Source organism: Diaporthe batatas (genome assembly GCF_019321695.1).
Source record: "Diaporthe batatas strain CRI 302-4 chromosome Unknown Contig00019, whole genome shotgun sequence".
Lineage (NCBI taxonomy): Eukaryota > Fungi > Ascomycota > Sordariomycetes > Diaporthales > Diaporthaceae > Diaporthe > Diaporthe batatas.
Genome location: NW_025408566.1, coordinates 108,899 through 136,893, shown reverse-complemented (window position 1 = coordinate 136,893; position 27,995 = coordinate 108,899). Strand labels below are relative to the sequence as shown.

At 57.1% G+C, this 27,995-nt stretch overlaps 9 protein-coding genes across 9 annotated transcripts; 5 read left to right on the top strand and 4 right to left on the bottom strand.

Annotated features, from left to right (window-relative positions):
- Positions 1–240: 240 nt before the first annotated feature.
- KVR01_012412 (uncharacterized protein) lies at positions 241–6,441 on the bottom strand (the record flags this gene model as incomplete). The annotated part of the gene is made up of 3 exons (XM_044786065.1): positions 5,988–6,441; positions 637–5,925; positions 241–580 (listed from the first exon to the last, which is right to left on the bottom strand). The coding sequence occupies exons 1-3, from the start codon at positions 6,167–6,169 to the stop codon at positions 241–243; spliced, it is 5,811 nt and encodes a 1,936-aa protein (XP_044638600.1). The 5' UTR covers positions 6,170–6,441.
- Positions 6,442–10,523: 4,082 nt separating this feature from the next.
- Positions 10,524–12,432, top strand: KVR01_012349 (uncharacterized protein; the record flags this gene model as incomplete). The annotated part of the gene is made up of 2 exons (XM_044784438.1): positions 10,524–11,224; positions 11,277–12,432. The coding sequence occupies 2 exons, from the start codon at positions 10,524–10,526 to the stop codon at positions 12,430–12,432; spliced, it is 1,857 nt and encodes a 618-aa protein (XP_044638537.1).
- A 299-nt stretch (positions 12,433–12,731) lies between these two features.
- KVR01_012331 (Ran GTPase-binding protein MOG1) lies at positions 12,732–14,028 on the bottom strand (the record flags this gene model as incomplete). The annotated part of the gene is made up of 3 exons (XM_044786301.1): positions 13,439–14,028; positions 13,125–13,340; positions 12,732–13,029 (listed from the first exon to the last, which is right to left on the bottom strand). Exons 1-3 carry the CDS (start codon positions 13,519–13,521, stop codon positions 12,732–12,734), a joined length of 597 nt encoding a protein of 198 aa, XP_044638519.1. The 5' UTR covers positions 13,522–14,028.
- A 1,347-nt stretch (positions 14,029–15,375) lies between these two features.
- On the bottom strand, positions 15,376–16,901 carry KVR01_012455 (uncharacterized protein; the record flags this gene model as incomplete). The annotated part of the gene is made up of 3 exons (XM_044791499.1): positions 15,376–15,842; positions 15,913–16,012; positions 16,224–16,901. The coding sequence occupies 3 exons, from the start codon at positions 16,899–16,901 to the stop codon at positions 15,376–15,378; spliced, it is 1,245 nt and encodes a 414-aa protein (XP_044638643.1).
- Positions 16,902–18,548: 1,647 nt separating this feature from the next.
- On the top strand, positions 18,549–19,350 carry KVR01_012472 (uncharacterized protein; the record flags this gene model as incomplete). Its single annotated transcript, XM_044786863.1, has 3 exons — positions 18,549–18,851; positions 18,978–19,084; positions 19,146–19,350. 3 exons carry the CDS (start codon positions 18,549–18,551, stop codon positions 19,348–19,350), a joined length of 615 nt encoding a protein of 204 aa, XP_044638660.1.
- Positions 19,351–19,952: 602 nt separating this feature from the next.
- Positions 19,953–20,454, top strand: KVR01_012356 (uncharacterized protein; the record flags this gene model as incomplete). The annotated part of the gene is made up of 2 exons (XM_044794139.1): positions 19,953–20,156; positions 20,293–20,454. 2 exons carry the CDS (start codon positions 19,953–19,955, stop codon positions 20,452–20,454), a joined length of 366 nt encoding a protein of 121 aa, XP_044638544.1.
- Positions 20,455–20,985: 531 nt separating this feature from the next.
- On the bottom strand, positions 20,986–21,784 carry KVR01_012338 (uncharacterized protein; the record flags this gene model as incomplete). Its single annotated transcript, XM_044784852.1, has 4 exons — positions 20,986–21,079; positions 21,137–21,264; positions 21,335–21,480; positions 21,553–21,784. 4 exons carry the CDS (start codon positions 21,782–21,784, stop codon positions 20,986–20,988), a joined length of 600 nt encoding a protein of 199 aa, XP_044638526.1.
- Positions 21,785–23,159: 1,375 nt separating this feature from the next.
- Positions 23,160–24,898, top strand: KVR01_012408 (E3 ubiquitin-protein ligase HEL1; the record flags this gene model as incomplete). Its single annotated transcript, XM_044794009.1, has 3 exons — positions 23,160–23,244; positions 23,327–24,754; positions 24,828–24,898. 3 exons carry the CDS (start codon positions 23,160–23,162, stop codon positions 24,896–24,898), a joined length of 1,584 nt encoding a protein of 527 aa, XP_044638596.1.
- Positions 24,899–26,222: 1,324 nt separating this feature from the next.
- On the top strand, positions 26,223–27,920 carry KVR01_012395 (uncharacterized protein; the record flags this gene model as incomplete). Its single annotated transcript, XM_044791117.1, has 3 exons — positions 26,223–26,282; positions 26,367–27,734; positions 27,789–27,920. The coding sequence occupies 3 exons, from the start codon at positions 26,223–26,225 to the stop codon at positions 27,918–27,920; spliced, it is 1,560 nt and encodes a 519-aa protein (XP_044638583.1).
- Positions 27,921–27,995: the final 75 nt, after the last annotated feature.

Here is a 27,995-nt window from a genome sequence, read left to right as displayed (position 1 = left end):
GCATCCAGAGAAGTATAGAATGCGTGCCCGAGTGTGCGTGTGTGCGTGCCGGAGGGGCAAGTCTAGACAACCATTTACCATGCCCATGAACCTTTCATATACTTGTCGAAAGGACGCACAAAAATCAAATACAATGTACTCCCCCGGCCCCCCAATGGCAAAAGCAAAGAGCAATAAAAACACCGTTCCATGTGCAAAGGTCCCTCCCTCTTTTCTTCTTGTGATACAGACCCAGCCACCTTAGAAGAGACGAATCTTGGCGGCGTCTCCCGTGCTTGACGCCGCCGCAGAGGAAGCCCCAGTCATTGTCAGCAGTGCTCCCGAGTACGAGGGACCAGCAGTGCCTGTGTCGCTTTCCCCGATGGTGTTGTTCTTGTCCAGGCCTGTGGGTTGAACCAGGTTTGTGCTTTCAAGCATATCAAACAACGACGACGGCACGTACTTGCCCGCCAGGCTTGGACCCACCATCAGCACCAGGAACAGGATCAGCAGAATGAAGTAGAGCAGCGCATAGCGGAAAACGCGCTTCCTCCTCAGCTTGGACTGCTTGAGCGAGTAGATGGGTGGCCGAATTTGCCGGCTGCAGGGCCGTGTTAGCGTTTCTGTTCTCAACATGGGGAGCGTGTCAAAACATACCTAGGACGGAGCCAAAAGAGCATAATGGAATGCAGCTTGTCCACCTGGGGAATCAGGATCACAGGACACATTATGAACAGGAGTGCGTGTCCCAAGATGAAGTCGCCAGCAAAGAAGCTCAGCTCGGTGATCTTGCAGAGGAACTCTCGTGCAGGCTGCGAGACTGAGTGCCAGCCCATCGAGTACCATTTGCCGGTCCAGAAGGCGATATTGGCCTGGTCAGTCTTCATCTCTCTCGTCAGGGCGAAGGTGATGATTACTTTCATCACCCATCGCTGCACAGCAATGACCGCGATCATGCCGCTCATCGTGCGGGTGAAGTTAAAACCCTCAAGAACGTAGAGCACCTCGAAAAAGACGAGGAGCATGATGACGGCGATCGCGTGTGCAATAGCGGCGAGTACGCTGCCGAATTTCTTGCAACACATGCTGAACAAGGGTCCCATGCAACAAGCCATGGCGAAGAAGACAGCACACACGCCAGCGTTGACGGCAATGGGACCGAATGCGATGATACCAACACGCAGCAGCGCCGCCGTGGGCTTGGCGTCCTCGTTGTTGTCCTTTAGGACCCCACTTGTGTCATGGACTCCAGTCTGCGCATTGATGAACAGATAAGGAATCAGGGTGACAATGGCGAGAAGCAGCGGCGCGATGATCTCGGCAAAGAAGACATTAGTCACGTGAGCACGTGCCACATCGGCCGACAGCTTGCCCGAAGGCTCGCCCACAACCTTGCGCTTGTATCCAGTGAGCCGTGTACGAGACAGACGGCAGTAGGCAATCCAAGACGACGCGTGAGACACAGAGTTGCCGCGAGAAAGCCACCGGAGGAACTCTCGGTAGTCGATGAAGAAGTCGTTCCATGCAAACTGGTGAGGGTTGTAGAGGAACGGCGAGATGCAGAGCGCGAGCAGAGACATCCAGAAGTAAACCAGGGCAGCCTGCCAGACAGTCAGGGTTGCAAACAGCAGCATCAACAGCATGCGAGCTCCAAAATAAATAGACGGCCCGGCAAAACGCGAGAACAGGATTCCGAAGGGGATACGAGCGGTGGCGAAGCCACGGCCCGTACCAATGTATCTGGCACCTCCGAATGACAGGTTCTGTTGTACCGCGTTGGCATAGATCTGACAGACGAACACCTCAAAGAAGGGCGACAAAGAGCAGATCTGCTTGGCCAGACGGGTCGAAGCGCGGAGTACGCCGCGCTCAGTGAGCTCCTGAACAACCAGAGGCACGAATGCCAGGAAGATGACGAAGATAATGGAGATAACACTGCGGTAGACCCAGTCCATCAACGCGGGGGTGTTCTGGCAACCAGTCGGGTACAAAGGATCCGTGATAGGGACGTCCCTGTTGTAGTTGCAGGCAATGGTCTCGTGTCGAAGGGCCCCGAGGTTGATCAGGCAGAGCATAAACATGTGAACCGAAAGCATGATGAACATGTTGTTGACGTGGAATCCGGGATGTGCGTAGTAGAATGAGAGGAATCTGTCCAGGGGCAGTTGGGTGCCCAGGTAGTAGTACTCTCGAGAGAGCATCTGTTCACCCATACCTGTTCCGATCTTGGTCGTGAAGTTAAGAATGGAGCCAAAACCCAGATCACGACCCTTACCACACTGGTAATATTCACAGTGCTTGATGCGGCCACCACGTAGGACGGCATTCATACCGGCGTAAATATCCTCGTTCAGGTGCAGACCCTTCTGCGCCTTGGAGACACCTCCTCTCGTAGTCATGTAAATACCGTTGAGGAAATCGGGGTGACCGTAATGGAGCTTTCCGCCGATCTGGGCCAAGGTACGAGCGAAGAGGGTTCCGAATGTCTGTTCCTTTCCGGCGGCGACGTCACCAAGGATACCGATATTCTCAGAGAAAATGTATTCACGGGCACCAAGGATAGCAACAGGGGCAGGAGACTCGTTCTTGACTCCGGGAGTGTAAGGGGAGACGTTGTCAGTCTTCATCTCCTCGAACTCAGCAAGTACGCTTCGAATCTTCAAGCACTCCTCAAGGTAGTTGTCCTGGTTGGCGTCGATGAGCTGGATGTATTCACCCCGGTAGAAAATGATCGAGTGGTTCTGGTTGTCGGACTTGCCATCTCCCAGGATGGGGTTGCCAGAGAGTTGAATTCGGAACTTGGGCTTCCGCATGCCGTTCTCCATGAGCTCACAGTGGCCGTCGATCAGGGCCGAGTACAAACGCGGTTCCTCACCCTCGTTCGCGGGTGGCTCCTCATCCAGGTAAGCGATCTGCAAGTCGGGATATGCGCGAAGCAGGAACTCGGCGTTCTCCATTTCTTCCTTCTTGAACTTGGCGTATCGTTGCATGGAGACACAGATCTTGAACTTGCGGCGAGCCATACGCTCCAGCTCACGTTCGAGCTTGTCAGAGTTGCCGCCGAACATCTGGACGACTTCGGGGTTCTCAACGCGGTAGAGCAGCTTGATAGCACGGCTGTAGTTCATGAAACCAGAGATCGTACGGTAGAGAGTCTGGAAGCGCAGGGAAGCCCAGATACGGGTGCGCAGCGTGTACTCTGGGGCGGAAGACTTGAAACCGATGCAGTAGAAGGGGAGATCGTCGATCTTGCTCTTGGCGGTGTCCTTCTCAGCCTTCTCCTCGTCGCCATTGTACTGGGCGGTCTCGTCCGACAGGATCTTGGTATCCTTGACGAAGCAGTCCCACTCGTGGGGGTGCAATTGCTTCAAATATTCAAGGAGGGTCACACGAGAGTACGGCTCATCCTCACGGATGATTTCTCGTAGTGAGAGCAGAATCTTCTCGCTGTAGTGGGGAATTAGGACTGTGAATGTCGGCATGTTGTCCACGGGAAGCGGCTCAGGGATTGGAGTGGACAGGGATTGCGCGAAGAACGAGATTCGACGCTCTGCCTCACTGTGGCTGGGGAAGAATTCCGTCTTGAAGGAGTGATCCTCCTGCGAGACGAAAAAGGTCGGGGCACGTAGTGTCCGCTTACCCTCCTGCTCGGAAGGCACCTGGTGGTAGAGAAGTTTCTGCACGTGATCGATGGCGAGCAGATGCTCTCGGTACATGGAAATGACGATGGCGTTCCAAATCTGGGAGATGAGCACCTTCGGCTTGTATTTGATCTCCATGTCGGTTGTGGCCAACACTTTTGAGTAAATTCGCTTGGGCAGACGGGAGAAGACGTTCCTCCAGGGCGTCATGATGGAAGAACCCAGATAGAACGATCTGGCGATGGAGACCACGGCGTTCATGAGCACGTACCACAGGTATGTGTCGAGGAAGAAGAAAACCAAGTCCGTGAAAGCCATCAAAATCAGCAGGATCGTCGGGTGGTACTTGCAAAGGTTGTTTCCGATTATCGTGTCGCCCAAGCAGCTACTGGTGTCCATTATGGCCAAATAGCGGATGGTGTCACGGAACGACAAGGTCAAGAAGCCGTAAGATTCACCGAACTTGGCGCCAAAAATAACAACCCACAGCCCGTAAGACATGGCCATGTCGTTGCCCTTCAGTCGAGGCCAACTCGCGGTAAATGTCTGGCTGGCCACATAGCGTCGAGATTTCTTGCTCACCAGGTAGCTGCCGAACAGTCCACCAAGAGGCATGAGGGCGAAGAAGATCAAGGTGATGAGGGCGATGAAGAACTGCACAATACCGAGAGCCAGGGCGATTGTGGTGTTTTGGTGTGCGTTGTAAGCCGATATGGTGTCCTGTGGTAAGAAGACGTACACGCCAGGCGCGACGTTGATCACAAAGACCAGGAGGAGGAACAACAGTCGCTTGGTAAGATGCTGAGCACCGGCCCATCGCCTGGGAACGTAAGCCCATTCTGCAAGTGTCGCCAGGATCTGGATGAGAGATGCTATGCCTCCACCAAAACCGACAATAGACCATTGGGCAGAGCGAGCCGGTTGCTGGTTGACCTGCTGTTCGTAGTTAGGAACCAGCAGCGAAGGAGCGTTGTTTGCTGTGAACATCCAGAAGACTGTCAAGTGGATGACCCAGATACGGTTGAAGTTGACGATCAAGTGCATCCAAGAGCGGGTCTCTTTGTAGGTCTTGAAGAAACACTTCTTCCAGTTTACCTGGTTCAGTTTCAGGTACCGCTCAGCGGGAGGCACGTCGACCAGCTTGGACTTGTCCTCGAGGACGATGCGTTCGATACCCTCAGGATACCAGAATAACTGGTTGCAGTCATCGTAACCAATAATCCTGTTGTGGTCACGCTCACGTCGGACATAGACGCCGTTTACGATCTCGTAGCCTTGGTCTCTGCAGTACTGGTACAGAGGTGTGATGGCGTTGTTCAGAAAGCTGAATTCCGGTACGGGCTCGACAGAGTTTTGGCAGGCAGGTGAGTTCAGGTAGTCGTCGGCACACTTGAAGACGAAACACAGACACTCGGGCATGAAACGAACTTGGTTGGCTTCACCCCAGCAAAGGAGGTAGAGCGCAATTTGTCGCACACGATCGTGCTGAGACATGCGGTTCATGCGTGTCTTCCATCGGAACTCTGCGGCTTCCAGCGAATCGTCGCCTTCGAGATCCTCGAGGGTCTGCTCCTCAGCCTCGCCCTTCTTCTTCTTGGCCTTCTTCTTGGACTTCTTCCCCTTGACGTTGGAGAAGCCTACGGCGTCGTCGAGATCCAGATGCGCAGCAAAGTACCACTTGCGGAAGTTCGCGTTGTCTCCGCCAATGTAGTCGGCGTGGAGGGAGAGGAGCGCCTGGTTTGGAGTCATGCGCGAGGCTCGCGAGTCCAACAGTGTCATCAAGTGGTCGTACATGTTGCGCATGCTGTCCCTCTGGAAACCAAACTTGTTTGAAAGATCAAGGAAGATGTCCTCAATCTCCTCCTTGGAAAGGGGGATCTGAGCTTCCGATGTCCACGCAGGATACGGCTCTCGGGAGCGCTGGCCAGCTGGGAGAACGTTGCCGTAGTCCATGGCGTAATTGGGCGTGGAGGCACCCGAAGAACGGTTACCGCCGTATGAGATTTGCGAAGACGGTGGGCGATAGCCACGGCCACCTTGGCCGTCTTGGTAGCCGCCATACTCGTCGCCCCGGCCGTAGTAGTCCATGTCGGCGGCTCGGGCCATGTCAGACCTCATGGTAAAGTCGCTGAAAGTCTCGGAATCTTCCTCAGAACCTCCGCGGCGCTGGCCTTGGCCGTTGTAACCTTGATCGTAGCCTTGGTCATAGTAGCCGTTGTCGTAGCCATCATTGTATTGGTCGTGGCCCTCGTAGTAGCCACCGTCCTGGTGGTAAGGATTATTCGGGTCGGAGTTGTAGTATCCTCTGGAAATATCTGTCAGTGGATTGCGGCTGGGTTTGTTCGAGAGACATGGGGACAAACTTACGACTCGTCATAGTAGCCTTCCTGCCCGGCTTGGCCACCTTGGCCGCCGCGGGCGTCGCGGGCGTCGTAGCCATTGTCGTAGTACTGACCCTGATCGTTGTCATAGTAGGAGTCAGTGTTTCCTTGCTGATGATGGCCGTAGCCATCATCATAATCGTGGTTGTTGGCCGGATAGCCCGACATGTTGGATTAGGTGTCTAAGTCCGGGGGAAGGATCAATGTCAGCGTTTTGACCAGACCAAGTGGATGTGCATGATGCGTCGTGTGGTATCGACAGGACAGGCAGTGTTGTGGGTTGATGTGGTGCATGTTGACGCAGCCAGCCAGGGTGCAGCGGTGGGAACAGGGCCAACGGCCAACAGGGGCGCGACGTGGTTCCCTGGCTCGCCCGCGTTTGAAGTTGCTGGGGAACAAAAGGAAGTGAAACTCACCAATCAGACTCATGTGGCCTGGAATGGGGGAGCAACCGAAAAAGACCGACTTGGAAGTCGATTTATTAAGTATAGTCCGTGCTGTGCAGTAAACCTCGAATGATTAAAATCAAAACTGGCTGGCCAGAGTCCCGATGGAGGCGCTCGGCGAGAGAGAATAGTACGCGGGATGCTGAAGAGCAGTCGGTATGATTAACCTCACGCAGTGGTGACGTGAGTGTGCGATTGTTTCCGTTGCGGAGGCTGAGCAGTCCGAATTCCAAAACAGGGGGCGTTGTGTCCTTCTCTTCCCGCTGTCCCGCGGTCGGTATCCTCGTCCGCTGTTGCACGATCCCACGACCACTGCGAGGCGAGAGATGTGTTGGATTGAGGTTCTCGCAGGTCGGCGGCTGGTGCACTGGCGAAGGCGCCCAGAGCGATTGGATCGATGGATCGGCGCTAGGTGAATCAGCGAACGGCAAGTCGGCGACGCGCTAGGTAGGCGGTGCCGGCAAGGGAGAAGGTAGAGCAGATGCTCAAAGAGGATGAAGGGGGGAGGTCGGGAAAGAGCGAGGGTAGAAAGGGAAAAGGGTGGTGAGGAAGGAGAAGGTGAGGAGGGTCGAGATTTCAGGAAAAGTATGGTCCAAGAAAGCTGGCAGGCCGGTTTTCTTGGTCCTGGAGGGAAAAAACCGAGCTGGGGAGAAGACGGATGCTGCTAGGCGAGGAGGAGGGTGCGTGGTGTGAGGCCTGTCCTGTGTGTGGGCGGCGGGAACTTGGAAAGGGGGAATAGGAGGCTGCAGGTGCCAGGAGTGACTTTGACAGCAGGGGGGTGGCCAGGGCGGCAGGGGCCATGCCTTGCTCTTTCACCCATGGCTCCCAATCAGGGCCGCATCCACACCTACAGTGTGCGACAGTGCGTCCAATGACTGTAGGCAAAGTGCCTGGGTACGGCCACTATCTGCTCTTGTGCAAGGAACTGCAGGCACACCCACCCACGCCCGCCTCCCCAAATGCTCCCCAATCATCGGCTTACTGGTTGGCTGGGCTCTGGGGTGCTACACCAAGGCACGGAATCCGATCCCCCTTATCTGGTCATTCTGACCGTCCTGGCAGCCTGGTTGCTTCTTGGGACTGCCCTGCCTCACCTGCCCTGTGGGAGATGAGCAGAGGACTGGCAGACTGGCAGACTGGCAGACGACTACGAGCAACCAGGCAGCCTGGAACGTCAGGACGTCAGGACGTCAGGACGTCAAGCCCGTTAGCTGGTGGGGAGTGGCTGTGCGTGGACCACCAATTCGTCTTGCTCCACATACTGTGTGCTTCACAAGTGCCCTCCCGGCCTTGTGGGCTCAAACTCGGGCTCCATTCGTTCCACGTCCTGTTCTCTGCTTCCATTGCTGCGTGCGGCGGTCTCGGTAGCGCAGCCCTGGCAAGGTTTGATGAGGACCCGGCTGTCATTTATCACACATAAATGCGATGGATATCTACGATGTGCCAGTGTGCCTGCCAGTGTGCCTGCTGGACCGCAGTGATGTGCCGTTGAAGGGACATCGAGCGCATACACGTCCGATCGGATGAACCGAGAGTGATGGCTGGCCACTGACAAAGAATGACAATTCGTGGGAGTGGTTTGTCAAGAGCGAATACACAGTATTCCCTCGCGACGATGAAACACGTTCGGCGGTGCACTTCGGCCTGGGGGGCCCTCATCCCCCAGCTCGAGGCATTGAAGCAATCATCCATACCCTTGATGATAGCCTATATAAAAGACTGGTATCACATCCTTGCCTTGCTGCCCACTGCCCTGACAGGCCTGCCCAGGCTCACGATCGACAGCACAGCCGAGGAGAAGACGATCTGTCCCGGATGGCTAGCCCGCCAGCCCGCCCGGGTCACGGACACCGATCCGACGACGGGATGGGCTGGAAGACGGCCAACGTTATACTGACCGACAGGACGACAGAGTGGACAATAGGAAATTACTGCTGGGACCGCCAGGTTCACCACCGTCCAGCGGCCCGTCGACTTCCACCTTGCTCCCAGGTCTTCGAGCTGTTCAATGCAGTGAAAAGTCAAACTGTGAGACCTTCTGGCTTGTCAAACTGTGTGGGCATTGCTCATTCAGTCGATCGAGGCTGCTCGCATTGAAACGGTACGCTAGTATAGACTACTCGGACTGGCAGGCTGGCAGGCTGGCAGACAGGCGACAGGCACAATTTGCCACATCAGACCTCTGCACAATGCACCCTTCCGTGCAGCCCTCGCCCGAACAAGCTCGCACATTGACGGACTGGCCAACGAGTCCCGGTTAGCAGGAAGGCTGGCACCCGTCAGTGTTGGGCGTCAGGATGGCAATGGACGTGTGGGCAGCTAGGTGATCTGCCGTTGCTGATCTTAGTACCAAACCCCTCTGGCGTGTCGGCGTGTCTGCGTGTCTGCGTGTCTCGCCAGCCCGCCAACCCGCCTATTGATAGCAGTGGCTGGCAGGCCTGGCAGATTAGCCCGGCATTGGCTGCTCGAATCGCGTCCTGTTGATCGTGTTTCGCCACAGAGGAGCTGCCCATTTACCCCTGACGCCTGCGCGCCGGGACACACCCACTGCCAGTTGACCGAGCGAAACTAGCCATACTAGGCTAGTCTGACTAGCCACTCCCAGATGCACCGGAGCTCGTAATGGCAGTTTGCGAGGGACACGCAAGACACGCAGCCGCGGCGGGACTCTGCTGGAACAAGCTCAACGCGCAACAGTGGGCCGTGGATCGTGCCGTGCTACAGGCCCGTGAGCCCAAAACAGAATGGAAAAGACCTGCCATTCGGTCGAGGAAGTTGACAAGCTTTGGATGCTTTGTTGGGAGATGGCCCTCGCGGCAGCACGCCCTCAGGATCCTACTCATGATCCTGCAGCACACAGATTCCCTGATTCCCTCACAACGCGAGTAGCGCTGTCGTATTGCTCAACTGCCACCACACCACTCATAAAGTTCATGCAAAAAAGCACTGGCTGGGCTGGCTGGCTGGCTGGCTGGGTACAGATAGTGCTGTGCTCTGCAGACGTGCATTTTCCGATACGAAGGCCTGCAGGCCGAGACGGTACCGGCTTACCAATGCCCGGCCTGGCCCTACTGCCCACCATCTGCGCGCGGTGGGTCCCCACGTTAAGGAGCGACCGTCCCAGTGGCCTATTTTAGACCAGCCAGGGGTGCAAGGGATACCGCACGGCGCCACCGCCCTCGGCCTGGCACTGTGTTCCCTTGTCTGTGTAATTCCCGGCACTTCCGTCCCTCCTGCACGGCTCGCTCGTCCCCGGCGACGCCTCCCCAACGGCCTCCCAGACAGCCCAGACAGCCCAGACACCCAGACACCGACGACCCGGCTCGCTGGAACACCACCGAATCAGACGCAGCGTGCCTACACGGGTGCTGTGTATCTACGTGTTTGTGCACTTTTGCCATCAGCTACGGTGTTGGGCGGCCGCCACGCCTTCATGGCTTGTGCATGATTCCCGTAGCCAGCGCATCTCAGTCCTGACCGAGTGCACATGATGTCTGTCTTCGTCATCGCGGACGGGGAAAGATGGGCAGATGCATGCCACAGTGTAATTACTCGATGGCTGTGTGCCAAGCATGCGGAGGTTTGTCCAGGCCCGACTGGACCTCACTATCAGTTCAATACTCAGTAGGCAATTGTAGTGTTGTATATGCGCTCCGTGCCGTCGTATGACCACTTGTAGTTTCACTGTGCCCTTCTTCTGCCAATGCAAGCTCGTCCACGCGGCTTCATTCTGTTCGAAACGGCCGCTCCTGCATCAGGCCAGCAGGCGATCAACCCACGTAATCGAGTAGGACCGAGCGAGAGATCATGAGTGTGGATTCAAAGGCATATCACATGCATGTGTATGCGGAAGAATGATATTAACAGAGGCTCGGTAAGGGCCTGAGCGGCACAATCTCGGTGTCCCGCTGTGTGCAGGCCGTTGCCCTGGAAACGTGTTTACCACACTCAGACCGTCCCCGTTATTTTGTGTAAGGAATCGTCTCATGTGAGATATTCAGCAACTTTGCAACAATTGACTTACCCCCGATAATTTATCCCCGTTGGCATCTCCCAGCTTGGAACGATCGACAGCCATGGCTAGAGCCAGGCGAATTGTTTTCGACTCGGACGATGACGACTTCCCGGAACTGCAGGACTTGGGCAGGAACAGAGAGGAGCACAGTAGGCGTTTGAGCCACCCAGCATCGCGGCCCAAGGATGTCTCCAGCAGGGGCACAGTCAGGAGGCGCAAGCTTGGCCCACTGTCTGACAGAACTTTGCTCCGGCCTCAGTTGAACAGGGAGCCCTCGCGGACCATCTTTGACGATGATGAAGACTCCGCCAGGCCCCGTCGCACTGAGCTCAGGAATACCAAGCCACAGCCCGCGGTCAAGAGTCTTGAGCTCGAAACCTCTTCAGACACCGATTCGGTGCGCGAGGAGACATTCGTCGAAGACTTCTGCGACGACGACGGGTCCGACTTCGAGGCCAGTAGGGTCTCGGGCTCAGACGAGGACGACTCATCCGACGAACAACCTCTTCAAAGGTCTCCATCAAGGCCGAAGCGATCAGGGACCGCAGGCAGGGGAGTGAGCAAGCCTGGGCAATCAAAGCGCAGCCCCAGTCCCAGTGCACAACTATTGGCGGAAGCGATTGAGGCGCAAGCCCGAAATGATCAACGGCAGTCTGGCAATGAAACCGACAGACCCCAGAGTATGCTGGCCACCCAGAAGACAAGTACACTGAGGGAATTCACACCGTCAGACCTCACAAAACCGCTCTCGAAATTGGAAATGTAAGTTCGGCCTCCCCTCCTGGCATCCCAGGCTGCTGACCAAGACCTCCAGACATGACTTGGATCCACCGAGGTCTCAAGAGTCCTCGTCAAGTCCTGAGCGACCCAATACACCAACATCTCCGGCCTCAAAACCCAAACAGTCAAGCCTAGTGTCTCCGAGCAAGAAGATACCGCGCATACCGGCAACACCTCATCACCCTGACGTGGAGACTTTTTGGGACCAAGAATTTATTGATGACTGGAACGACGAGCACTCGCCCAAGAAGCAGCTCTTCCTTCCGTCTGTCAGCGGAAGCCCGTCCAAGAGGCCGGCTAGCCCCAGCAAGAAAGGCCAACCCAGCGCGGCGGCGGCAGCCAAGGCTGCGAAGAAGGCCTTCGAGTTGTCCAAGCACGAGCTCGCCGACAGGTTTCTGCGTGAGCTCGACACGCATATCACAGATGGCGAGATATCTGAGCTCTCGGCTGCGACAGGTGGCATCCGCATCGATTGGACAAACAAGCTGAACACGACAGCCGGGCGGGCCAACTGGAAGCGTGAGACGATCAAGCGCAAGGACGGCGAGACGGGCGCCGTCACGTCGGTGCGGTACAAGCACCACGCGTCGATCGAGCTGGCAGAGAAGGTCATCGACGATGAGGGCCGGCTGCTCAACGTCATAGCGCACGAGTTCTGCCACCTGGCGAACTTCATGGTCAGCGGTGTTACCACAAATCCACACGGCAAAGAATTTAAGGCATGGGCGGCAAAGGTCACCCGTCGCTTCGGCGACCGAGGCATCGAGGTGACCACCAAACACAGCTACGATATCGACTTCAAGTACGTGTGGGAGTGCACGGCGTGCGGACTCGAGTTCAAGCGTCACTCCAAGAGCATCCACCCTGACCGGCACCGCTGCGGCGCCTGCAAGAGCGAGCTGCGGCAGACCAAGCCAGTGCCAAGGGGCAGGCCGGGCAAAGAATCTGACTATCAGAGATTCATGAAAGAGCAGATGAAGCTGATCAAACAAGAGAACCCCGCGAGCCCCCAGAAGGATATCATGAAGATGGTTGCAACGCGGTGGTCTCAGAAGGACAAGGACACGAGCTTGGGGAATAAGAAGCCGAACTCGTCGTCACAAATCAGCGGTGATGGAAGCAGCAAACCATACAGAGTCGAGGGCGTGGCGCGGGCACTCGATCAACTAGCACTGATCGACCTGACTTGAGGAGCCGGTTTCGCCGCAAGGTGAAAAGGGTCACGACAATCTCCTTCGAACGCACTGTTTATGGCCCCAGCATGGAATATAGTCTAACGATACCCGTTTCTCCTGACTAGCGTTCCAAGGATGCAGTCTTGCATTAAATAACAAGTACTTGGGAGTCGAAGTTCATTCGTGAATTCATAATGTTCGTAACATGACATTATCCACGGGCATATCCCAGCTCATTTGCAGTAAGGGGGTATCACTCTCACTTTCACTCTCTGTCCAAATGTCCGCGCTTTCTCTGGCTTTCTGGCTCTTCTTTAGATCTCATTGAACAGGTTCCAGTCGTTCACCCTGAACGTCTCCCAGATCCTGGCCGCGTCCTCGACCGCGGCCCCAATGAGCTTGCCCTGCTTCCCAAGCTGCAGATCAACCTCCTCGTCGTCGTACTCGCCCTTGATGTGCGGCACGTTGACCGTGATGAGTATGTCGGTCAGCTCCTTCTCCAGGCGCAAGAGCGTCAGGATGATGGCTGTGAAGTCCGGGGCGGCGGATCTGTTGGACGGGTCGGGTGGCGGGGTCTGCGTCGCGATGAGCGTGTATGCGGGGATCTTTGCGCTGTTCCGGACCAAGAAATAGAGCGTTAGCCGACATCGACCGAACTGGGACTTTTGAAAGTGGGACACCGGGCGTGGGGGCGCAGGCAGACGTACTCGAGCTTGGAGAAGGACGTCTCCGTAGAGTTCCACACCTTGACAGTGTCGACGTCGGTACCGACCAGCTCCTCCAGATGTGTGGTCAGGGCCTTACCGTCGATCTCCGGGGAGCTGCCGGGTCCGCCAACGCGCTCGGTTATGTCAAAGATGATGCTTGTGAAACCGTCCTTGTCGATGAACACCTCTTGGGCGTCGGGGACTTGCCGAAGCGTGCTGTTGTCGTCAGCAAGGTGGCACTGTCGCAAGACCTAGATGCAGAGACGTTGCAAATGCTGAATTAAAGTTGAGCGATGCGATGGACTGGCGCATACCTGACATCGGCAAACTGCTCGGGCAGGTCGCATTCGAGCGCCCCGCCAAATAGCTTGGTGCGCTTGTAAACAGTCTCGGCCATGTTTGTTGACGTGGGACGGGCGAGCGAGCGAGCCAGCGAGTTGGTGTGCTGCTTGGATAGATGGTAGGATGCAAGCGACTTTTTCTTATTGTCCAGAAGGAACACCGCGATGTAGTAGAGCGCCGAACAGAAAAGTATTCAGGCACAAAGACGTTTCTAGGCCAGGCAAGGCAACTCAGCCCCTCCAAGGCAGCGGGGCTGGCGATGATGTAAGAAGCCGAGTTGCCGTTGCCAGGGGCACTCGTCCAGGTTGCACGCTACCTACCACGGCTGGAGCAGGTAAGAAAAAATGGGGGGAGGACCAAATAAAAGAAGTTCGTTATCTATAGCCCAACCATGAGAGTAATGGAGGGAAAAGTTCAAGTTAAAAATTATATGCTGGAGCAATAACTTTGGCAAAACATGAAATCGAACCTGGAATCTCCAGATGAGAAGGTGCCAAAGATTGGTAGAATGGAATTTGTTGGGTCATCCCACGGTCACATCTGGTAAAAGGCAAGAGGTGAGTTCGCTGGGGAGATCCCATTCCGACTTGGCCAGGATTTTGGCATACTATATGCCTAGACGGCAATACCAAATGTCCCTGTTGATGTCAGACCCCCCTCACACATTCACATACATTCTGCAACCTCGCCGACACATCTCCGTGATGACCTCTGCTACCAAACACTCTCCTCCGACTCCGGTCTAATTCCCACCCAGAAACCCAATTGCAACTCAACCCTACACTTGCACCCAAACTAGGCGCACATGTCAAGCAGGATGGCGGCCTGCATCTTCTGCAAGATCATCAAGGGTGTGTGATGTCCTCGCGGCTCAAGTAGCATGACAATGCATGACACAGCTCGTGCGTGTACACAAGAACCCTGATGGGCTGACACAATGGGCAAGGCGAGATCCCTTCCTTCAAGCTGTTCGAGAGTGAGAAGACGCTGGCCTTCATGGACATTCAGCCGCTGAGCAAGGGCCACGCTGTGCGTCCAGTCAACCCGCCCTGAAGAGCCCCCCGCATCGTCCGGCTGCACACCGCGTGTCTTCTAACCCACCAAATCACGCACTACAGCTCATCATTCCTAAATTTCACGGCGAGAAGCTGGCCGACATCCCAGATGAGCACCTGACCGAGCTCTTGGTGCGTTCCGGCCTTTAAACCCTCGTTTCCCCCTTGGTCCACCTCCTGATCGACTTGACAACTCACTACGCACACAGCCCGTCGCCAAGAAGATCGCCGTTGCGTCCGGCGCAGTTGACTACAACATCCTGCAGAACAACGGCAAGGCTGCCCACCAGGAGGTTGGCCATGTAAGTTTCCTTTCTAGAGCGAAGCCTTGAGCGACCACCATGGCTAACGATGTTGTCAGGTTCACGTTCACATTGTAAGTAGGCCTAAGATAGCACAACTCGACTGGCAACATCAACGCGACGCCCCCGCCTGCATCCGTAAAGAAAGGTCGAGATCAAAACGATCAGCAATGGATTGCGAGGCCGAGGAGTCTGATTAGTCTAACTTTGACCACTAACTCGTGCTCCTCCGGGATCAGATCCCGAAGCCAAACGCGACTGAAGGTCTAGGCATCGGCTGGCCTCAGCAGAAGCTGGAAATGGACGAGCTTAAGGCTCTTGCCGAGGAGATCAAGAGTAAGATGTAAGAAGTCGGCTCGTCGAACGCAGATACAAGATGCATCCACTGGCGCACTGTCCATAGAATCACTGCGCATGAGAAATCCAAAGCCCTGATTGAGACCTGGGCAGGAGCAGAGCCAGCGTCCTTGTTGTCTTTCTTCCTACGTTGTCGTAGCCGCCGGAACCTCTATTTTTACGCCTGCACCATATATACGTCTATCTGCGTGATCTTTAATCCACGTCGTCCGCCGTCGTTGTCGGCTCGGCATTCGCCTTCTTGGGGTATGGCTCGACCTTGTCTCCTTGCAACCAACCCGTCCGGTCATAGAGCGACCTCGCCCTCACGTAGGGGTCTAATTTCCAGTAATCAGCCCTGAGCTTGGCCGCGATGCTGTTCCGCTGTACCTTGGCCGACGCGTCCTCGGGGTTCTGGATCCACTTCAGAGTTGCCTCCTCATAGTCCTTGTACAACTGCTCGCGGGCGGCCAACAGGCCGTTCCTCGTCGCCTCGTCCTTCATCCTGTCGTTTTCGCCAGGTATGGGCTCCACGTATTGGTAGGCCCAGTCCTCCTGCCCGTCGAGCTCCTTCAGCACCCGGCTGGAGTGGATAAACTGCTCTACATCCTTGATGTTGTTGGTAAAATGCACTTTGCTAGCTACCACGGGATCAAGCCAACCCTTTATAATCTTCCAAATCCCTGGTGTTCATGTCAGCCCGAGTCACGTTGTTATTATTGGCCAATACATCCGTGTAAATACGGCACGTACCTTGGAAAATCCAGGGTGACTTGTGTACTAGCACCGAGCCCAACGACTCAGGGTAATTGGCCTCAAAACACTTAATCATGAACTTGACCGGCGTGTAGTCCTGCACGAGCGTCAGCAATCAGTCTTGGGTAACCGGGGCCAAGCTCCTAGCTTACCATATTGGCCATTGAAAACCCAGTCATGTCGAACAAGATCGTGGCGGTATCGACAGGTGGGCGTAGGACCATGCGCGCCGTCTCTATGAGATACACGGTGTACCTCTCAAGAGACTCCTCACATTGTTCACCTTGGTGGTGTAGCCGCACCCTCACAACACATATGGGGCGTCCCTTGTCGTCAACACCATGGAGGAAGCTCTTGCCCATGCGGATTTGCGCCATGAAATCGCCACCGAGCTGCTTGGCCTTAGGGTCACTTGACTGTGATTTTTCGACCATCGCAGCCTCGCCGTTCTTCATAATATCATCGTCGACGTGGACTTCGGTGGCGCGCCAGTTCATGGTAGACACCAGCATAACAAGCGCATTGTCAACGTCCCATTTCCTTGCGCGGAGGAAGCGCAAGACCAGTGCGTCGGGGTGGTCATGCTTGACCATTTCCCACAGCGTGGCGCGAATGACCTCGGGCGAGGTGTTTGCCAGTGTGTCGAGGAACTGCTTGTTTTGTCCATACTTGTCATCGGCGTCATCGGCTTTGATTGACGCGCTCACACCACTTGTGGTTGAGCTCGTGTCCGCATCGGTCTTGTTCTTCTTGGAGAACAACGTGATCTTCCTCTTCTTCTTGTCTCCCTTGTCCTTGGTGTTTGTCTTGTCCGACAGCGCTGCCGGCGACTCTACCGAGGCGGCATTTGAGGCGGCGTCGTCCTGGTCGCCGACCGCGCACACCTGGAAGATGGCAGCCCAGAGCTTCCGCACCTTTTCCTCCTGCTCAGGGGTCAGGTTGTCAACGCGCCCGGGCAGCAGCTCGGTCTTGATGTCTTGCGCCATGTCGCAGAAATCTTGCGGCTCGGCCTCCTCGGAGGTCTGGTTTAGAGGTCGAAGACCGAAGTACAGCGCGACCACCGCGACAAGCGCTGCTAGCGAGAGAGAGGCCGGGGAGACACTGGATCGGAGAGGCGCACCGACCGAAGGTAGTACCGCGCTGGAGGAGTGCGCAGGGCTGCTGTTGCGAGGAGATGGTGATATACAGGGGGAGGTCGTGTACGAAGTTCCCGGGCAGTTGCGAGGCAAAGGCGTATAGGAGTGGTGCTGTCGGTGGAGAGGCGGCGCAAAGAGGCGCGCTACGCGACAGGCTGAGTGTGGGAGGTTATCCAGTCGGGGAAAAGGCGCCCGCATGGGAACAATTGCGATACGGAGTAAGATATACTGTCCGGCAGGTCCTCGGAGGCGCAGTTGGGAGGATCAAAGAAGCTAGCTATATGTCGGACAGCTGTCAGCACAGGACAACCCGCAGGTCCAACAAGCGAAGAAGCCGGGAGCGGTGGAAGGAATTGGGATGATGTGTTGGGGGCGCAACTGTGGGCGTAAATGTAGTAGTGGCAGGCGGATGCTTATGCGTGGACGCACACACGGAACGTACTGTGTACAGAGCGGCCAAGTGAGCCTCGTGGTTAACGACCAGTCCGGGGTGTGGTCCAGCGATCAAGGGCCCAAAAAGCCCAAGTCTCGGGTGCGAGGATCCCAGGGCAGTCTACTTAAAGCATATGCCCGGCCGTACTCGTATAGTTCTCGCATGCAGGGGCGACAATGGGCAGGAGGAGGGAAGGGACAGAAGAACAAGGCACGAGGGGTCTGGTCAGGCAGTCAGGGTGGTGGAACTAGCCCCCGAGCGCTCCGTGGCGAGGTGATGGGCGCGGGAGCAGGAGTAACAACAAGGGACCTGGGACCTGGGACCTGGGACCTTGGGACCTGGTGAGGGACATTCTGGAGTAGGTAGGAGGGAGTGGGAGAAATTGGTCCCCGTGCCTTGGGCCTGAGTCTCCAGGGAGGGCTGGCGGGGTCGGCCAAGACTGGAACCCGCAAGCCCACATCACATTCATCCTTGGAATGGCCATCGCCTCGAGCAGCTAGCCCGACTTACTACTGGATACTATAGTACCTACTTACCTAGGTAGGCACCTACTTTCCCACATTGGATGAAGCATACTTACTTAAGTATGTACCTAGATAGACCACCAGGGGCTGTAGCACCGCTGCAACGGGCACTTCTCTGGCACTCCGGCACCCTCGAGCACCCACCCGCCTTGGGCCGCCGCCCCAGTGTCACCGAGTGCCAAGTCCTGTGATCCAAAGGCGGGGCTGGGCAGGCTGGCCTCCCCTGGAAACCAGGGACCCCTCCAGCACTCCAGCACCGGGAGCACGTGCCAAGATCCCCAAATTGGCCCAGAGCTCGCTTTGTCGATAGCTGCCCCTCCAACCGCCCAAAACAGCTCTAGCAATAGGTCAACCGTCGGTCGCGACAACAACGCGTCAGAGCCGCCCAGCCTGCCAGCCTGCCAGCCTAAAAAGCGGCAGCGCAGCTCTACCAAGCCAGTGCCCGCCCAGTCCCGTCTCAAAGGTAACAGGAATACTTGAGGATCCGTTCTTGGCACACAGCCCCTTCATATCCCTTGGTCACAAAGGACCAAATACACCATGTCTCAGGAGCGGAAGCGCTCAACGTCGCGCACAAGGGTCTCGCGCCCGACAACGCCTCTGCGGCCCTCATCTCGCTCCTCCTTTCGCGACTCGGCCAGGGCGAGCACCAGCGGCGGGCCCTCATTCCCCCTCAACGCCTTCGAGCCCGCCTTTGCTGAGCTGTCTGACGCCATGTCCGACCTCGAGGCCAACATGATGCATTTCCAGCTCATGCATGAGAGCCTGGCCCGCTTCAGCGAGAGCTTCGCCAGCTTCATGTACGGCCTCAACATGAATGCATTCTGTGTCGATTTCCCAGAGGTGCGAAGCATTGCCCCGAGCCCCCCCCCCCCCCCGAACCCCCCCCAGGGGGCGCGGCACGCTGCCTTCGGGGCAGCGCCAGCACCTTGTTCTGCTCCGGGTGCACCTCGTTGATACACTAGGCAGGGACCCATACCAGAGTCGTTCCGGAGGGCAATGCAGCAAGAGGAGCAGGCAACAACACAAATACCCGACACGAAGCCAGGGGACCTCGAGGGCGAAACCACATTTATGTAATTGGCCCGGCCCGCCCATGACTTGACCGCACAGCAAGCTGAACCAACCTGCCTATAGGACCACAGATACGTCCTTCGTCGACAACCCGTCTTCGACGAGGACAGCAGCTCCCAAGTTCCAGACCCCTGCGCCAAAGACGAGGACATCACGCGTGCCTGCGCCGTCCACACGCGGCGGCAGTCAGTCCCGAGGAGCCCGCGGTGGCACACGTGGTACGCGGCCTAGCAGGCTTGCGGCGCCAAGGGCCAGAGGCATCAGATGAAGCAGCCGCCAGCGTTGGAGAGCAGCCGTGATGGCAAGCCGCGCAAGACTTGCTAGAGTGCGATCTGTGGTGACTCCACGGATCATTCCAATGTGCACCAAAGAGCGAGCACAAGGATATGTGAATAACCCCTCTTTGGCCGAGTAGTCATTCTTGAGGGGGCCAGCAGCTACATCCGCTGTGGACTGGGAACGCCAATGCTGGCCGTGCAGGAGAACTGAGACTCCCTAGAATGTGGTCTGAGGTCACCACGTGTACTTGTTTAAGTCAAGGGCTTCTGATCCGTTAGCCTTGACAAGTTTGGGCAGGGAAGGAATGAATGCAGCCGTGCATGGCATGCGAAGTGTCGCACCGTGACTAAGTTCTGTTCTGCCTTGCCGTTGTGACCGGGTGACTTCATCCCGGGACACGCTTTCAACCTCGGCGCCGGGCCGCCGGAAAAGGACCCACTCTTCCCATTCCGTCAACGGAAATATTACACTCACCGGTCTTCTCGTTCCGTCTGTCCGCGCGGCCATGTTAATGTGAGAAGAGTCGGGCAACTTCAACGTCTTGATACGCGAGTCTTTCCCAGTTCCCTCACGGTTAAATCACCTACTCATATGGCCTCGCATCGAGTCCTGCAATACGTCGCAGGGGCAAAAAAGAAGCCCCCGACGGTCTACCTGCATTGCCACGTCAAGCCCGGCGCAAGCAAGGTGCGGGAGGGCATCACCGCCTTGACTGATAGCACCATTGAGCTCTGCGTGTCTGCAGTGCCCAAGGACGGCGAGTCCAACAAGGCTGTCCTGGCCGTCTTGAGCGAAGTGAGTGAGTCCTTTGCGCTCAGCTCTGCACTCCACCGCCCAGGCTGCCTCAGGCCTCACCCGCCCCACGGTGTCTGCGTCGCTCTCGTCGGTAGAGAACCTCGTCTGCAGCACAAAAGACTGACACCGGCCTCAGGCACTTGACGTCCCAAAATCAGATTTGCAAATCACTCGAGGCGCCAAATCTAGAGATAAGGTTATCGCTCTTGCTGGCAAGGCTGTCCAAGATGGCGAGACGGAATGCGTCAGCCGGCTCTTGAAGCGACTGGACGATGCGATCGCTTCCAACAACTCTTAGACTGGATAGCTACCTAGGTATCCTGAAGGGTTTGGCATGGAAAGAGCTTGGTGCAAACAACGGAAGGCCAACTCTTGCGGTACGGACACCAGGGGAGAACCACCGATAATCAGAGGTTATGCCGCGAATTCCCAGTTATAATGACACAGGCTGCGTAACGGTGCCGGCACTACTCGCGGCAAGGACCGATTCTGCCCTCTGACAGGAAAATTAACGACACCGGGGGCCCCCACGATGGAAAAGGGATCCCTTGAGATCACGCGGACCAGAGATCCGAGGTCATGTCCTAGGTGACGCGTAAAGCCTTGTTCTCGCACCCATAGAAGCACACTCCAGATACTAGACCTCGAAGCATCTACAGTAGAGTCGACTAACTGACAGTAATTGGAAGTGGATATGTCGGCGAGGTCAGCCTCTAACACCGGTCACTCGGGGGTTCCAGAAGTTGCTTCGATTGGTTTCAGGATTCCGCAGTCATTCAATTCATTCTATACAAATCCCCGGCTGGCCTAGCTTCCGCGCCCCAAGGCGTTAAGCACTCCAGTCGACTTTGGACGGGGCGCCGAGGACTTTGTCGGCAAGGGACTCATTGGTGCCAGTGCCATCTGGCTCGATATGAGTAGACCTGGGATTCATGTCAGCATGAGCATCACAGCAGGATCAGACGATGCATCGGACTTACTTGACCTTGCCGTTCTGAACGACCAGGGCGTAGCGCTTGCTTCTGTGGTTACCAAAGATTTTGGTGGCATCAAAGTCGAGGTCAAGTGCCTTTGTGAACTCGCCAGATGGGTCGGCAATGAATCGGATCTGCATGTAGTGAGCTGAATTGAGCGGGCTTGAAGGTCCGGGGGCGGGCGCCTGGGGACATTCTACATACCCCTTGTGTACCGCTGGGATCCAGCGCCTCACCCCAAGCGCTCATCACGAAGGGATCATTGACGCTGACGACGAAGACCTTGCCGGCGTCCTTGAGGTTTGGGTGGGTGAGATAGCTGGGAATGTGCTTCTGGGAGCAGCCCGGGCCTGCGCAGCACGGTCAGTCTACATGAACAACAACACGGCTGGGGCGGCCAGGACAGAGATGAGCGAGCATACTGAAGGCTCCGGGAACACCAATTATGATGCCATCCTCGACGGCAAGTTCTTCGGCCAGGTTGACGGTGTTTGCCGGGGAACCCTCCCTGAGGACATCGAGGTGAGGAATACCATCGCCGACCTTGATCATTGGGGCGGGTGTTGGGTGGAAGGCCCTGGTGGCCCTGACTGTGGAGGCGATGCCGGAGCGGGCCGCCAAGGCCACGGGACGGAGAGATGCTCTGAATGCCATTGTAGCCAGTTTCAATGTGGTCAGGTGGGTGGCTGGTGGTGTTTTGATCTTGTCTGCTGATGGACGGCTCAACGGTCACAGGGCCAACCAGGTGGGCGCGATGGCAGCTCCAGAGCCTGTTGGGCCCTTGAGCAATGGGTGACGGGTCGGGCCTCGTAGCCTGTCGTTCTAATGACATCACTGCAGCACCCCTGCAGGCTGCAGCCAGCGGCCTGCACAGCAGACAAGCAGACAAGACGGCCATTTGGGTCGTTGCTACCTACAAAGCCAAAAGCCCGAACAAGACTGCTGTATGAAAGTCCCTACCTACCTAGGTACCTTGCTACCTAGGTGCCCAAAGTCAAGATGGGGATATGCTGGCCTTGGTCTGCAGGGTCCGTCTACTAATAAAACCATACTCCTTCACCTCAGTCCAAGAGCTGTGCTTCCAAATGCTTGCCCATGTGTTTCTATACCATACCGTACATATACTGAGACACCAAACAGCAATCCTAGATTCGGTTTGGACTCGACTTTGTACAACTACTCCGAGGCTGCCAGAAGGAAACAACCACCTACCTTACTTACCTAGGTACCTACTTCTACCCCTGCTCAGCCTCCAGCACTGCTGTGGCCGATGTGGTGCGACTGCGCAGCAGGAGCGAGTGAAGAGAGATAACTGGGCGGCCCATTATCGGCGGCTGCAGCCTGGCAGCCTGGCTCCCGGTCCCCCTCAATCGCCTGCTATTACCTGCCCTCTGTTACACACCCAGCTTACTTGTGACCAGTTCCAACTCGGTGTCGTCAGTTACTTTTCACTGGCCAGGCTCCCTTTCCCCCCTTTCCCGTTTGCTCGTTTGGTACGGAAGCAGTTCTGCCCCTCACCAGACCGCTGGTCTACTATTAGGCATATGACACAGGTCCAGCTGGCCCATCCCATCTCCAATCGATTCTGTCCAGACCACCACGGTGACCACCCACGACCGCCATCGTAGCCCGTCACCTCGACCACCCCCATCCACTCCTCCTCTCCCTTCTGCCCGCCCGCCAGCCCGCCCGCCCGCCAGCCCGCCCCGCCTGCATACCCCGGGTGCCCTACGCGATACTCGGGCTGCCTCAAACCCCACCGACCTGCCTCGCAACCTAGCACAACCCATCCCATCTCACCCTCTCCCATCAGGACCCCACAATACCCCAGCCTCGGAGCAGCAAGACTCGGGTCTTTGCCTCCGAGTCGCCCGTCACCATTCCTCCCAAATCCCGCAAGAGAAAGGCGGCTGAGGCGAAGTTATCCTCGACAACCAAGGACCTCCTTCCCAGCAAGAGGACTTCTGCCGCAGCTGCCCACCCGTCACAAGGCTCCCCCCCGACACCACTCACCACCGCCTCCACCAACATGGATTCCGACGATGACATGCTGTCCAACCTCTCCAGCGACGACGACGTCCTGCAGGACGAGAGTGACAACTCAGCCGACGATGGTATGTCCATCCTCGTACCCCCTTCCTCGCCTGACCTCCCGTCCCGCCCGAGACCCAGCTGACCAACCATCTTCGCCCCTAGGTTTCGATTTCGAGGAGGAGCCCGATACCGAGCTGCCCGGTCAGAGCGACTTCAGTCCCAAGAAGAAAGTCTCATATGACTTGACATACAAGGTCTACGAGCCAGAAGACATCCAGAGGCAGCAGGACGAGCTGATCGACGAGGTGAACATGATCCTGGAGCTCTCGAAGGAGGATGCGGCCATACTGCTTCGTTACTTCCGCTGGAACAAGGAGCGGCTGATCGACGACTACATGGACAAGCCCAAAAAGGTACTAGAGGCTGCCGGGCTCGGCTCCAGCTCTCATTCAGGCCCTCAGCTCGAGGTCAGGCCGGGCTTCATGTGCGAGATATGCTGCGAGGACGACGACAACCTACAGACTTTCGCCATGAAGTGTGGCCACCGCTACTGCGTGGATTGCTACCAACACTACCTGACCCAGAAGATCCGTGAGGAGGGCGAGGCTGCGCGGATACAGTGTCCCTCGGATGGCTGCCACCGCATCCTCGACGCCCGATCCTTGGACCTCCTGGTCGCCCACGACCTGCAGAACCGGTACCGGCAGCTCCTAAACAGGACATACGTGGAGGACAGCAGCACCCTGAAATGGTGTCCTGCTCCTGACTGCGAGAACGCTATAAATTGCGGCATCAAGAAGAAAGATCTGGACAGGGTCGTGCCTACGGTTGCCTGCTCCTGTGGCCACCGCTTCTGCTTCGGCTGCATCCTCAACGACCACCAACCGGCACCCTGTGAACTCGTCAAGCGGTGGCTCAAGAAGTGCGCGGATGACAGCGAGACCGCCAACTGGATTTCCGCAAACACCAAGGAATGTCCCAAGTGCAACTCAACCATCGAAAAGAATGGCGGCTGCAATCATATGACGTGTAGAAAGTGCAAGTATGAGTTTTGTTGGATGTGCATGGGGCTCTGGTCAGAGCACGGCACCAGCTGGTACAACTGCAACCGGTTTGAGGAGAAGAGCGGCACCGATGCTCGCGATGCCCAGGCCAAATCCCGTGTGTCGCTTGAACGCTACCTGCACTACTACAACCGTTACGCCAACCACGAGCAATCTGCTCGCCTCGACAAGGACATCTACCAGAAGACGGAGAAGAAGATGATCCAGCTTCAGACGGCCTCAGGCATGTCCTGGATCGAGGTGCAATACCTCAACTCTGCGTCGCAGGCCCTTCAGACCTGCCGACAAACGCTGAAGTGGACCTACGCCTTTGCCTTTTACCTCGCCCGCAACAATCTTACTGAGATTTTTGAAGACAACCAAAAGGACCTGGAGATGGCAGTGGAGGCGCTGTCGGAGATGTTTGAGAAGCCTATCCCAGAGCTGTCGGACCCGAAACTGAAGGTTGAGATCATGGATAAAACGGCATACTGTAACAAGAGACGCGTCATTCTCCTGGATGACACTGCTGAGAACCTTGCGAATGGTAAGTGGAATGTCACCGGCCCCTTGCTGTCGGCGAAGCACGATGCTGACCAACCCCCCCCCCCCCCCAACAGGCAAATGGAAGTTTAATGTCGACCTGCACGCCCCTGGGCCCGCAGCAGCCAGCAACAGTGGTCAACGATAGACTCGGTCCCTTGTGATAAGGATCACACATGAATCCTGCGACTGGAACGGCCCCCTCGGTGGCAGCCTGAGCGGTTGACCAGGAACGATTTCGCGTATGGCAGAGGACAGTGACCTACAATCATGGCATTATGGCATTTGAGGAAGCAATCATGGGCCGGCCGTCCCGGGACAGTCTGGCAGAGCTCCGGGGTCATGGAGCTTCTCCGGGCCGGACCGAGCGGCGCTGGCGAGGGCGTATACGGTTATGGCGAATGGACAAGGGGCGGCAGCGTGCAATTGTACAGACAGATTCGCATCACATTGGGATACGGACCGTCATGATGGTTAGAAGGGACATGGATGATTTACTTTTACAGTTTTCACACAGACGCGGGACCATTCCGGAGTCTTGGCTTGTACGTGGCATTGCATCCATCACCAGGGCTGGAGACGGCGGATACCTTGCTGAGGCAACGAACCATTAGATCTGCGTTTACTGCGTTTACTGCGTTTACTGCGCTTGCTCTGTTCTGTTGTGATGGGGTGTAATAACAAGACAGGGACAGGCTTCTCGTAGCACGCACCGCACCATCCGTAATGTCTTTCGGTCCGGTGACGGACACGCCGTGCTATGCAACGCCGGTCGACGTTTAGTTGTCAGGCGTACGTAGGTGGTGTCCGGTCCGCGGCGAGTATGCAACCCAAGTCACAGGGCGGTGACGAGGTTGAAAAGCACAGATTCTTGTACAGTAGATGGGTTGCGAAAACGTTCATCCGACGAGGCGGAAGCTGCCCGCTGCCGACGTTCGGGTGAGTCCAGAGCCCCCCTGAAATTCCGCGGAAAGTGGCGGGTCAATGCTTACCCCCGGCCAGCAGCAGTGCCGAGGAAGGCTCCCGATTCCGACTGATTGTACCCGAGGTGGGGGGACTCGAGCTGGGCCTGGGGAAACAAGCCCGGCCGCTGCTTTCCGGGACAGGATCATGGTGAAGCTGCTAGGCGACATCGGGAACTCTTGGGTCGTCGGTTAAGTGAGCCTGGATAGTCAACCGGGCCCGAGAGAACCCTTAGGAGACGTCGTTTTTCTCTTGACTTCCACTCATCCCAATTGGATTTCTTTCCCTCTCCTTACCCGACATCTGGAGTCTTACTGTACCCGTGTGGACCGCCCCGCCCTGTTCAGACACTCCAGTTGTTGTTGTTGTTGTTGTCGTCGTCGTCGTCGTCGTCGTCGTCGGTTACCGCACTACGCCTGCCAACGTCGCCGGGCAGCGCCTTCGTCTTCCCGCCTTGCCCTCTCTGCCCCTCGAATATCATCCTAGGAAAAAGGCCGGGCGACGCGACCATGCCGTCCGCGGGTGTGTGTATACGGAGCCTCAGGGCATATTCCAAGTATGGCTCGAACGTGCGTACCCCAGGTCCCCAGGCCCCCAGGCCCCCTGCTCGGTGCGTGAGGTGGCAACGCTAACTGCAGTGTTCCGGGAGACAGCATGCCCTCCTCTTCGCCCGCGCCTTCTCGGCGTCCTCGCGGCGGGCCGAGATCAACAAGGTGTACCCGTCTGCCACAGCGGCCCTCGAGGACATGAAGCCCAACAGCACGCTGCTCTGCGGAGGGTTCGGGCTGTGCGGCGTCCCCGACACGCTCATTGACGAGATCCTCAAGAAGCCCAACATCACGGGGCTGACGGCCGTGTCCAACAACGCCGGGACGGACAACAGCGGGCTCGGCAAGCTCCTCAAGACGAAGCAGATCAGGAAGATGATCGCCAGCTACATCGGCGAGAACAAGACATTCGAGCAGATGTACCTGACGGGCGAGGTCGAGCTGGAGCTGACGCCGCAGGGCACGCTGGCCGAGCGGTGCGCGTCGGGCGGGAAGGGCATCCCGGCCTTCTACACGCCCGCGGCCTTCGGCACCGTCGTGCAGACCGGCGACCTGCCGCTCAAGAACAAGCCCGACGGCACCCCCGACCAGTACAGCTACCCCAAGGACGTCAAGGTCTTCAACGGGAAGAGCTACCTGCTCGAGCACAGCATCGACGGCGACTACGCCTTCGTCAAGGCCTACAAGGCCGACAAGCTGGGCAACTGCCAGTTCCGCCTGGCCGCCAACAACTTCAACGGCGCCATGGGCCGCAACGCCAAGATGACCATTGTCGAGGCCGAGCACATTGTCGAGCCGGGCGAGATCGCCCCCGAGGCCGTCCACCTGCCCGGCATCTACGTCAAGCGCGTCATCCAGAGCACCGCGCCAAAGAACATCGAGAAGTTCACCTTCTCCAAGGAGCCCGGCGAGGACGAGGGCGCCGCGGCGCTCGGCACCGGTGACACCGCGGCCAAGCGGGAACGCATCGTGAGGCGCGCGGCCAAGGAGTTCAAGAACGGCATGTACGCCAACCTGGGCATCGGCATGCCCATGCTGGCCCCCGGCTTCGTGGGGCCCGAGGTCGAGGTGCAGCTGCAGAGCGAGAACGGCATCCTGGGGCTCGGCCCGTACCCGCGCAAGGGAGGCGAGGACGCCGACCTGATCAACGCCGGCAAGGAGACCGTCACCCTCAAGCCCGGTGCCGCCGTCTTCGGCAGCGAGGAGAGCTTCGGCATGATCCGCTCCGGCCGCATCAACCTCACCATCCTCGGCGCCATGCAGGTCAGCGCCACCGGCGACCTGGCCAACTGGATGCTGCCGGGCAAGGTCAAGGGCTTCGGTGGCGCCATGGACCTGGTCAGCAACCCTAGCGCCACAAAGGTCGTCGTCACCATGGAGCACACCGACAAGAAGGGCCGGCCCAAGATCATGAAGCAGTGTGCCTTCCCGCTGACCGGACGGGCCTGCGTATCTAGGATCATCACCGAGCTGGTAAGTCATTCCTGAACGTCGCGGCTGGGCGACGAGACGCTAATGTGATGACAGGGTGTTTTCGATGTCGATTTCTCCCACGGACTCACGCTCATTGAGATTGCTGACGGCGTGACGGTGGACGAGATCAAGGCCAAGACTGAGGCACCATTCAAGGTGGCGGATGACCTGAAGCCTATGCTGTAATCAGGGTGTGACATGACCTTCAGTAGAGGAGGACGAGATTAAACCCCGGCGCCCATGACAGGACCAAGGTTCAAC